Source organism: Aythya fuligula, chromosome 2 (genome assembly GCF_009819795.1).
Source record: "Aythya fuligula isolate bAytFul2 chromosome 2, bAytFul2.pri, whole genome shotgun sequence".
Lineage (NCBI taxonomy): Eukaryota > Metazoa > Chordata > Aves > Anseriformes > Anatidae > Aythya > Aythya fuligula.
The window spans coordinates 37,167,330-37,179,724 of NC_045560.1; the positions used below are offsets into that span (position 1 = coordinate 37,167,330).

The 12,395-nt window shown below is 40.6% G+C and overlaps 1 protein-coding gene across 2 annotated transcripts in view; it reads right to left on the bottom strand.

The window, feature by feature from the left end:
- ANKRD28 (ankyrin repeat domain 28) overlaps positions 1-12,395 on the bottom strand; it is a 114,496-nt gene that overhangs the window by 63,398 nt on the left and 38,703 nt on the right. Inside the window, exons 1-2 of one of the 2 annotated variants that reach the window (XM_032181481.1) lie at positions 11,235-12,371; positions 10,051-10,134 (exon numbers count right to left, since the gene is read on the bottom strand). In XM_032181481.1, the coding sequence (XP_032037372.1) occupies positions 10,051-10,134; positions 11,235-11,351 (201 nt within the window). In that variant the 5' untranslated portion in view covers positions 11,352-12,371. Of the gene's footprint in view, positions 1-10,050; positions 10,135-11,234; positions 12,372-12,395 lie in introns of those variants that run through there. The other variant, XM_032181482.1, reaches the window with a different exon arrangement.

A 12,395-nucleotide genomic window follows, 5' to 3' on the forward strand; every position in this document is an offset into this window, starting at 1 on the left:
GGTGAGGCTGCGCAGAGAAGCTGTTGGTTGCCCATCCCTCAAAGGGGATGAAATTCATGATCAGGAAGGATTGTAATCAGATAGGGCTTTATTAAACACTGAAAAAAGAACAGACAGACCCCATATGTGAACTCAGGGCCTCATTGCAAAGGGAACATACAGTTCACTTGCCCTCCAACCTGACACCAGTGTGAGGCTCCCCAGGCCTGGCTGCCTCCTGACAGCCCCACAGGAGCCCTCCTCTCCCCAGGCATTTCTGGGATAGGCCTCCCCGCTACGTGCAGCAAGAAAACGACACTTTCTCCTTCAAGTTTTTGACATACATCCAACCTTTGCTGGAGCAGATGTAAGGGACTGATTACTGATGGTTCATTAGATATTCCACCAATATGTGAGGCAGCTTTAACCACTTACAGGGCCGAGAAAATTGTTTTTGTTCAAAGGTACTCTGCATATATTTATATACAGAGTTTTCTCCTGGAAAGTTACTATAAATAATCAGTAAATTCAAGTCCTCTCTTGCTGTTACCAGCAGCGCATTCTTTAAGGACTGTGTCGATGTTGGATGTTAATACGCATTAAGTCCACAGAGTTTTTTTCTTCTCTCTGCTCTTTGAGCGGGGATGTTCTGTTCTCACATACCAGCCCTGTGCATGACAGGCACAGCGAGTTCCAGGAGTAACCCCAGTAAGCTGCAACTATTCAAGACCTTGCTGTAAGTTTGTTTTGTAAAAGCAGCAGGAAATGCAAAACTTCAAACACCCTCTGAAGGCTACAAACTTCAGTAAGGTTACACTCACTAAAAGTACTGTGACAAATTAAACATTATCTATAAAATCATTATCACTAATGAGAATCGCAGTAGAGATTCGAACACAGAATTCTTGAAACACATTTGAATTTGATCTAATTATTCATGGCTCTCTAAATCGATGCCAATTTCTCAATGTTAAAAGAATAACAATGACCAGAACAAAACTTGTCTGTCAAATCCCCAATTACTGTAAAACAAATAGAGTGCACGACCAATAGGGTAGCAGCAGTGCCATGTAGATATCGAAGCTTGTTTGCCCAGTTTAGCAAACATTACAACCACATTAGCATACTGCTAGGCAAGCTTACTAGACCTGATGAGAAGCAGAATATATTAGTGTGACTAGTACACCATACTAACATTAATTCTCTTATTAATTCTTACTAAGTCTCTAAAGAATATTTATTTTTATTTATAAACATATTTTTAATTTAAGAAGTCCTAACCTATGCAGCAGTACCTTCTGAGAGCTACTGTCCACAGAACACACCGTGCCAAGCAGCGATCTGTTGGCGTTAGTCAGATCATCCTGTAACTCTGCTGGAGGTTTGTTTATATTCCTCCAATAAAAGTGATAATTCAATTCTTTTGAAAATCTCCTTTGCATAGACTAAAAACAGCGCTGCCAACATAAAGCAAAGGTTTATTTCTCTTTGGATTTGTGAGGTTCTGTCCTCAAGGGTTCTGATTCTGAAGGAAGATGCCTAATTAGGCAGGTTTGTATTATAAACATTGTAAATCCGTTTCTGCAGAAGAGGAACTCAACACCATGTGGACGCACTTTATATTGAGGCTGAAAAACATGATTCACTCTCTAAGCCACACTGAAAGGAAATAAGCGATCTGATTATTCATTACAGATGACAGGCCTGAAAAACATTCCACACTAACGAACAGGAAACCTACAACTGTAATAAAGTTAAGTAACAGTAAATAACTACTATATTGCAAAGTTAAATCTTTGAGCAGCTGGTGGATACTCTTAGCAGGATACAGACACAACTTGCCGCAAGTTTCCACAACACTCAGAAGAATGAGGTCTCTAACCCATGCTTCAGATCCATGAAACAAAGAGCTTCTTAGCAGTTCCTTTAAGAAGTAGAAGAAACTTTCCTATAGGGAAAGCTTCCCTGTAGCAAAGTTTCTTCTTATCCCCTTCAGACCCTTCACATGAATATTCTTGTTATGAAGAACTTAACTCTTTACTAAAATAACCCCCGAATATTCCCACATGGTAGTGCTAAACTCTATCTACTCCCTTAAAAAAAAAACAACTCACTGAACTCTGCCATGTTCAGTGGCAAGAAATGTCATAAGCTAGCTTTGTATCTTTTTAATTAGAAAATCTCACCCATTTACCTGTGCTCATAATGCCATTCTAAGAGACAAACCTGAGATCTTCTTGCAAGGGAACTACTTCAGGGCCATGTTATGTACTGATGCATGCCTGCCACCTCCGAGCAGGCAGAACCTGCTCCTGTCTGCAGAGGACCACAGACACTCTCAATAAAGAGGATTCTTCACAGAATTTTCCTACCATTTCTTCGTATGTAAGGAAATTTCAATTAAGTGAATGCTTCATAAAGCAGGAGTCTCATGACTCATCAGGCTGGTCACACAGGAAATGAGGGTTCCTGTTTGTGGTGGAAACATTAAGAAAGTTTATTGCAGAGAGTATCTAGCATCAGAAGGCAATACGGTACATTGAAATGCACTCTGGAGGGGAGTCCAAGCTAAAGTTTATGGAGAAACACATCTTGCTCTTGTTTTATGGCTGTATTTTATTGGAAGTCCAAGGGCAAACAAGATTGAGAAGATGAGTGCTACCATGAATCTCTGAGATTATACATATGGTAGAAAGTAGTATAAGAAAAGTATGTTTGCATATACCCCTTGCAAAGTAAAAACATCCCAAATTAAATACAGCCATCAACTGCTTAAAATGCCTCCAACTAATTGGAAAAGCTCTCTCAATTCTCATTAGAAATCTCTTCTGAAGACGATGGCTGTATCTTCTGTTAGTAAGATGGGTAACAAAAATCACTCAATGAACAGTTAGCCATGGAAGTGTCTCAAGGCATACTCTGTTTGTTTTATGATTTATTCCAACCCTGACTTCACCTGCTGCTCTCTGCAAGGTCTCAGTGGCCCACATTTGCCCAATACAAGATTTTTCAGATTCTCTGCTACAGCATCTGATATTGGGCTCTGAATAGAGACAGTGAGGCAAGAATTGCTGCACTGAATCAAGCTCGATGTTTCTAAATAGCATGTTTTAATTGGAGGATTTTTCCTCATTAGTATTATTTTGTTTCAATTTTCATTATTAGTATTTGCTTACACAGAAACATTTCCTCTCTGACCTTCTACAGGGATTTCAAAGGCCTGCTCTCACTCTCAGTTCACTGTATGTTTAGTGCCACTAGAAAAACAACTTCTTGTTGTACACACATATTTTATATATAACTTGTATAACTTATATAGATGTATACATATACAAACACACATCTGTCTTTTCAATATACATTTCAATATACTTTTATTTGTATGAAAACTTGCATCCAGTCACTGCTAAACAATTCAAAGGATGAAAATTAATTAAAATAACTACTGCCAAACTCAGTTATAACTCATTATACATTCTCATCATATTGTTAAGCGATGAGAACTCAACAAATATCCATAATATCTGGGATTTTTCCATTCCATAACGAAAGAGCGAGTTCATACTCTGAACTATTAAGATAGGAACTCAAAAAAAAAAAAGAAGTGTTCTTCAAAACATGTTGTTTTTTTTTCCTCGATGCTTTGTTAATTCTTCCCTGACATTCAAGTCAGCAAACCAGAAGTCAGAGAGCTGCCTGCACAGTCTGTGCTGCCAGGGAATACAATGAGATGCTGCCTCACAGCACCAAATACGTTAGTGCAAGTTTTTGTTGCCAACCGCAGCTGCCAGCAAAAAAGCCCTTCATGCAAACAGTCTGTATCGCGTGCACGAATTTGACAAAACAGTTCCAGCACTGCGTCTGATGCATGCTTGAGACAAATAGGCTGGTTGGTAAAGGCATGCTCTCTCATCTCTTCAAAAACACTGCTTGAAGAGTCAAAAATGGTACACCATTCCTGCTTAGCCTTTGCTACATTATGCTAGGCTTTACTATTTCTTCTCATCAGTTTAGATAGGAAGGCCCCATGGTGGCTTTATTCCGAGTGCCAGAAGCTTTTACCTTGTAACAACAGCAACTACAGGATGAATTGGCCTGAAAAAATGATTGAACTGCACGCATGCAAGCAACAAAACATCACAAATATGACAAAACTTTATTCTGATCAATGCCCAGAGGATCCCTGAACTGGAAAGGAGCAGGGATTGCACACACCTGTCTCCCTACTGCTTTTATCTGATTCATGCAAATTTCTGTGCAAAGCAGTCAGTGCTCCCCACTGCTTTCGGACCCATTTCCACAGCCTCCTGATGGCTTCCCAGACACCCCCAAGCAAGAAACACGGTATTGCAGAGGAACTGCCACTGTTTGCAGGGTGCCATGTGCTAGCCTGCTCTAATCAATGTCTTCCAGATGTCTAAATGGCAAATTCTTACCCTAATGGGACTTAGGTTACAAAAGGTACTGAGAACAAAAGGGATAACTGAAAGAATTTATGCAAAGCAATTAATGCCAAAAGAGATTAAGAGGTATAGAGGTGTCAAATTAAAATTTACAACTGTAGCTGCATGCATGCTTTTTTTTTAAACCAGAAAAAATCCGTTTATTATTCATTTACTTTGGTAAAATAAATGGCTACAGAAAGATAATGAACAGAAACATAAAAAACATTAAAAATTCCTAAAGATTACTTTTCCCTCGTTACATATTATGACATTTTGTTTATCTGATTTTAAGCAAGGCCTACGCAGGGTTCTATACATTTAGAGGTACTTCAAAATAATTGCTGAATTACAGTGTAAAGTAGTTTCGTTTCCCACAAAAATAATTTTTAGATCCAAAATCAGTACACAATTTATCTGCATGATCAGAACACCAAATTCCACTGAATTTCATAGTATGTTCCATGCTTCAGCTAGTCAATTCAGGCTTCCCTCTTCTACACCACACTGATAACCCCAGAGAAGAAATAGTTACTCCAGAATCTAGCCCATGAGATCAGTATAAAGATGAAAACGAGGAAACCATCACCTATTTTTTCTATTTAACCTCCTTTAGGACTTTGACCAACACCAGCATCATGTCAAAGTATTTTTTTTTTTTTTTTAATTGTGCTTTAATTTTCATTATTTATTCCAAAATTGCTCAGGTAACTGGTATTTTCTGCAACCTCTAATTCTCCTGGTGCTCAATGCTGCGTGAGCAGTACTACCCTTGCAACCAGACTAACGAGACAATTTTCTTTCTCCGTCAGCATATGCAATGACATGCAGGGTAAAATAAATTAAAAACCAAAACCAAAGAGGAAATCAAGGAAGTCGTCATATCTTACCCTAGGGGGAAACTCAGCAACATTTTCCTGAAATGCAAATAACACCAACGAGAAGTTATGCAAACCCACACTTGGCAGGGCTGGGAATGGAGCCCACACCTGTACCGCAGCACTGTCCACGCAGCAGCCCTGCAGCTCTGAATAACAAAGGCAGATCCACTTAGCTCTCGCTTAGCACTTGGCTCTCCTCTTCCTACCTGGCACGGTGGTGGTGCTGCTGGATCAATTGCCTTGCCAGCCCCAGGAACAAAACTTGGGATTTACGGCCAATGCTTTATTGCTATGTAATACATGGGGGGAAAAACTGCTCAGTTGTATGTCTTTGTTGTTGTTTGTTTTTTTTTTTCATTGTTGTTGTTGGTATTTTCCAAAATAGTAGCTTTAATTTATAATTTTTGTGGTTACTTGCTGTAGAAAAGTGCTGTTAAATTCAGAGCTGTGCTAGATGGCCAACCATGTAGAACAGAAAGCACCTGGATACCCCGATTGCTACAGTCAGCACAGGGGATTTCATTTTCCAGTCTTACATCTTCTGTTGGAGAAAAAACAACAGCTCACACAGAAATCAGCTTCATGGCTTAAATCTATTATAATCTCACAAAGCATATTGAGCAGCAAGACACAGGTGTTTCATGTTTAAGTCACTAATCACATGTGTCAATCACTATTTTAAATAGGAGCAGGGAGCACTCCTGAAAATTGAGAGACATCTGTGTGATTCTGGGATTCCTCCAAATGCAGCACTTGCTTGGCTTCAGCGTGAAAAGAGCAAGGGGCACACTGACACTGCTTCCAGAGAGGATCAGATGTTTATTCCCTCAGCTAAGATCAAGTGCAATCGGGTTATAAAGCCTGAATATAGGGTTACCTGAAGGATCCCTTTTCATAGTGGGAAATCCTATCCTGAGAGGTCTAGGAGAAGGAGGAAAAACTGTTCTGATTTGGAACAATCATTTCAATAGGAAGATGTACAGCCTCTGAGAGTGAGCTGCTGTTCCCTTAACAAAATCATACTGGTAACAGATAGCTGAGATGAATTATTCCATTTTCATTATCCATGAACCTCATCATACATCATAAAAGGTTTGGGTTACAAATGAAGTGGTACAAGTTTACCGACAGTGATGGACTTCCAAATTAAAAAAAAAAAAAAAAAGAAAAGAAAAAGCCAACTTCTGACTGATAAAAGGCAATGCTGAAATCATTTAGTTAGCTAGAATTAACTGCTGAAAAGTGGACAAAATTCAAAGTATTCATGCTATTCTAATCAGCAAGAGCAGGAAATGTTGAAATGTTGATGCTCTCCATGAACTAATAAAGAGTTCTTACTGACACTAACCGGATTCAGTTATCACACAACATTCTCCTTCCTGCCAAGTCTCAAAAGCTCAGGATGGCACAAGGGAGAAACAGTAATAAGTACAGATATATGTGTGTGTGTGTGTGCTCTTTCTCTCTCTCACAATATGGATAACAGAAACTCTATCAGGCTCGACATATGTGATGTGAGTGACTTAAGCCTGATTCATGAAACAAGCAGCCACAGCTTCTCCAGCTCTTGGGGAAGGGGAGGGAAAAGCAATCCCTTTTCCTCCATTTTTCCCATAATTGGAGCCTCAGAGATTGCACCTTCCAAAAATATCATTGATCAAACTTCCCACAGATCAGTTTTGTCTAAAAAAATTGTACACACCAAGAAGGCAAGCCTTTTTGAACCACAGTTTAAGCAGGTAAAGAACATGCTCAATTTGCTCTTTCTTCCCAAAACATTACAGCTGCAGGGTTGAATACAATACATACTTTCTAAATCTAGACTCAGACTGACTCAAGAGAGCTGGTAACTGTGACACGAACAGAGAACAACCTTCTTCCTGAAAAAGCTGTCTTTTCTTCCTGCAAAAGGTTGCTATCAGTACATCATCTTAGCATTGGCACATGGGAACTCGTGCTATGAAAGGCCACCCGTCTCAGATTCTTCCTAAATATAACCCTATGGGACAAGGCATCAGCTGCGTTAGGAATAATGCTCTAAGACAGCCCAACCTGAGCCTGGTCTGTAGGCAACACCGTAGGAGCAAACCACAGCCTTGCTTTAGGAAGCCAAACACACAGACCCACCTAACAGAGCATTAAGCCAGTTGTCATTAATGTTAAAGATGATACATGGCAAAAGTAAAAAAGGAAAATGAAGCCCGAAGATAACAGAAAGGAAAAAAATATCTATTTTATCAAGACACCAACACCTTTCCTAGATGAATGTCCCTGCCACAACAGAGCCCTCAAGCAGCTCTGTCTTCAGCTCGCTTCTGGGCACAATTTATTTGCTGAACTCGGTCTCCAGTTACATAACCCAAGCCACCGCTGCGTGGAAGGGAGGAAGGAATCCTAGCTATTAGCAGACAAACTGCAAAGTAATTAGCTGGTATTGGGAGGGGAAAAGACTGCAGAGGCATTGGAGGGAACGGCTCTGGAATTCAAACAACTGTACCGAAGCACTTGGATAGCTAAGTGGAAAAAAATCCAACACATACCCGGGTTCTAAGAGAGCCCACAACAGTCTATCACGATCCTTCTCTTTATTAGGAAGCATACATAGCCACTTGGTTTTCTTCACTTTTTTCCCTTCCTTCTGTCCACACCAATTCGTAACACACAACTCAGGGGAAAAGTTTGGATCTAGACCACGCAGGAATACATTGCCTCCAGTCAAGTGTCGTACACCAAATGCAAAACCCAAGAAAAACACCACACATGCAAATGCACAAAGTCCACTGGGCAGTTTACTTCATTTCTACCGAATGACTGAGAGGTTTTTTATGCTCGGTCAGTCCTGACAAGGAGTGTTTTAAGAGATGTATGTGAATTTTGCAGTAAATACTGCAGTAGGACAAGGACTACTACCATGTTAGAAAGGAGCGGTCATGTGTGATAAGCATCTGCCTATGTTGAGGAAGGGGGCTGTGAAAAAAATAGCATATTTGTTCTGGATAGATGCTAAATGTTCCTTGGGTGGCACTAGTCTAAGATATGTACATGGTCTATAAGTATCCAGTTGGCCTATAAGGGGTCTATAAGTATCCATAGCAAAGAGTTGTCAAGAATTAGCACGCATACACATGTAAAAACCAAACAAACAGATTATTGAATATTCTATTTACAATATTTTTCCTCACTATAGCTACCTGGCAGTCTAAAGTAACCCTTATGACGAAGCATGAAACAATAACTTGCTTTCCTATTTAAGCACATCTACTTATTTTGCATTTATGCACAGACAATGCCTGTTTGACAAATGTTGAGACAGAACAAAAACTAAACAAAACCACTAGTGTGTGCATACTGAAATCTAGCAAAGGCTTCTGTAATAAATAATTAAAAAAGCAGAAAGATACAGCCCTTGCTTTGTTTATGGGCACTACATCTGTGAATGCTAAACCCGACTTGTACAAAGAGAAATATAAATGAAATAATACAGACTAATGGGTTTTTAAAAATGAACATGCCAACGACATGACCAGAATCCATATGAATAGATAGGGAAGACATACATACAGAACAAGCGCTCTCATGACTGAACAGAAGATGATGGCATTTGATAAGATGTACTCCATCACAGAATTTTGATGAAGAACACGCAAAACTAATGAAAAAGGAGAAGGGGGAAACCAGAACCTTATCAAACAAAACTTCCACTTTGACAGCAAGTTTCTTTACAGGGCCCTACTCAAGCTCCACGAAACAATGGCAGGACTCCCAAACGCTGCAGCTGGCACTGGTCAGATACAAATTCCACAGAAGGCTTTGAAATGTCAAAATACACATGCCTAACTAAATATTTGCTTTTGGCTCTACATATGTTAAGGACAAAAGTTAAACAACGATCGTGGTCTCACACTGGCCACTAAGTAGCATCTCGATGTTAGCCTTAGCTTTTCCGTATCCCTCTTGTTCTGATGCAGTTGGAGGAGAAACAACTGCCCACATTGCTGTAGTGCTACACCTTAAATGGCTAATGTCAGTCTGCCTTAATAATCAAAACAATTCCTAATAGATATAAAAAGCTTATGCAACATTATCTTGCATAATGTCAGAGATGCATATGAGGATTTTAATAGAAAGTAAATACAGTAACCGCATGCTGTTCAGATCCTTGAATTTCACCCAAGTTGGAACAAACTCAATTTATCTTCAGTACAATTTTTAAAAGTCTGCAATGCTTGGGTTCACAGCACCACAAACAGGACACATAAGCAATATTTCTTATTTTACAGGTCAATACAATCACTAGGCTTCCCTCTCTAAAATCCATTCTTAAGCCTACCTTTGGAAGCTCCAAACTATTTTCTTTAATTGTCTAATATAAACTAGGCTCTATTTCATGTAAAAAGAATCAAACTCTACATCACCCGTAACTAGTCTTACTTTCTAAAAAGCCCTGATTAAACTGTATATACAAACTTCAGAACTACAAACTGCAGAACTAACATTTGAAAGAAATATAAAATTAAGTCTTTAGTAACAACATACGTCTAGAAAGCTATAGGAATACAAATTTCTCCACTCCTCTTTAAGGATTAAGTGCATTAAGTGTACCTATAGGCCTTATTTTTGGCTATTACATAAAAGCTCTAGAATTTACAGCTCTTGAATTAGCAAAGTTTTAAAGTGATTAGTAGAGCAGAAAGCTGTATCAAAAACAAAATTAGACTGTAATCAAAGCTAATGAAGTTTGGTTTTACCTGAAAATTAACATCTTCTTTCTTAAATATTAGTGCTCGAACTTCATCAGGATCTCCATTAAATATAGCTTGAACCAATGGTGGCTGAAATGAAAAAATACATATGTTAAGAACATAACTCCATTCCAGTTTTTAGCAATACATGTATGGTGTTCTGATAGATACCACAAACACAAAATGAGGACAAAAATCAAACATTCCAGGCAGTGAAATCAAGAAACCAGAGGCAATATTTAGAATTGAAAGAATTGCAAACTTTAAAAAGCTCAGACACGCAAACACACTCTAAGTCACTGCAATAACCAATGAAACATATATATATATATAAAATATTTTTTTTTTAAAAAAAGACTAGCTTATAACAGTTGAAAATAGAACCCCTCATAATAAAATTGGGGCTGTTATTACATACCATGAATTCTACACAATATAAGTAAACAACTCTCTTTTTGCAATAGCAAGTGACTAAACTTACTAGAAATTTTTCACCTGTTTAGAAGGAGTGAGAAAGCAAAGTGCATCAGATAAGTATGGCAACAAATTCACACTCACACGCATCTATTACTAAATATAGCAGGACTTCTTAGTAAGTAAGGAAAGCTGCTGAGATATGCCAGCAAGATTTTAGTCAGTCACTTAACAAAATAATTTAAAGAAATAAAAGACCAGTCCCCACAGCACTGACCATTTTGCATAAATGATAGCTTGAATCTAACAATTACATTTAGATTAAGGCTTATGCTATTTTTCTGTTTTAGCTTATAACTGCTGTTGCTCAATGTACATTGTACACTGTATCACTTCTCAAAATAAACACAGCATATAATTGCAATATAATCCTTACATCAGTTTCTAAAGTGGTAGGGCATAAATGTACCACAGAGGAATGAGGAGTGGAGCGAGGGAAACACATTCACCAAGCCCTCTAAAAATCCTCTGCTGCTCTGCAAGTGTCGAGATCTGTCATTGCTGCACCAGAAATAAAGTTACACGCAAAAGAGTAAGCTCCTGCAAATATTCATTCTACAATGAAGGTTCAACTTTTTCCCTCTTTAGTGTAGTCAGCGTTGCTGCCTCATCTCGTTTCAACATCATGCAAGCTCGCATTAACCTTATGAAAGTTTCCCCTGGTGTTTGCAAGAGCATTATAAAGGAGAAATATGCCAAGAGACAACACGCCTTACCAGCACGTTTCCAGAGGGCGATGGACGCAAAGATACATTTTCCTGAGGCAATTTGGAAATAAACGTGGGAGCATCATCTTCCTCCTCCTCCAAAACAACAATACAGACCCGACTCATTCGATCCGTTTGGGGAAGCAAAAGCCAACAAAAAAACGCCAGCGACTGTGTTTCGGGGAGCAGGCTGCAGGTGTCACACCAGGGAGCGCATCGGAGGGGCTCTCACCTGCCTCACACACACTCACCGACTTGCTGGCGCACAGCCGATTAAAAAAGGACATGGCAATCCCCCCCCACGCTTCATTTTTTCAGGCTGAACCCCCCCCGAGCCGTTCGGGAAGTTCTCCTCCTCAATAAAACGCCGCGAAACATCGAAACCGCAACGGAGGGGCTGCGGAACAGCGGCTGCCAATACCCCTCGGTCCAGGCCGCTCGCGTCTGACAGCTCTGCCCCCGTGACAGCCCCGCTGTAGCCGCACGCCTCTACCCACACAGGGCTGGCATTGTCACGGGAGCCACGACCCCGCTGTGCCGAGCACCAGCGGGGAACAATCGCCCCGGCGGAGACGGCCGCGGCTACAGCCGGTCCTGCACCGCCAGGCCAGCAGCAGCGGGCTCTCCGCTGCCCCAAAACACAGGTGGGCTCTGACCCTGCTGCGCTTCTACGGCTCCATCCCTCGGCGGCGAAAAGAGCCCGTCCCAAAAGGGCATCTGCTTCCCAGCAGTTGCTCAGAAGGCGGAGAGAGGGGAATAATTCTTCCCCGTGCGATGGAAATATCTGCAATGTACGGCGAGGCTGCGGTACATTTACATGCGATGAGTCAGAGCCCGGGGACAATGCAACTCCTCGGATAATGTCGCCGGTTTAAGCCAGGCTCCCCAGATGACAGGAACACGAACAGTTTTTACTCCCTCAGCGCCACCAGCGATGAGGAGCGTCCGTCTTTCCTGCGCCAGGCAGCAGCCGTGGCTCCTCCATCAGGGCAGGCGTCAGGATGAGGAAGGAGGCTTCAGCACAACGACCCAGCCACCGCACGCAGGAGCTCAAACTGCTGCCCGAGACTCCTGCTGCAAAAAGCAGCTCAGCACTCAAGTGGGTCTTTTGCTCACCACGTGAACGCAGTTCCCGTGATAGTCTTCATTCAGATTGAACGGAGGAAAAAA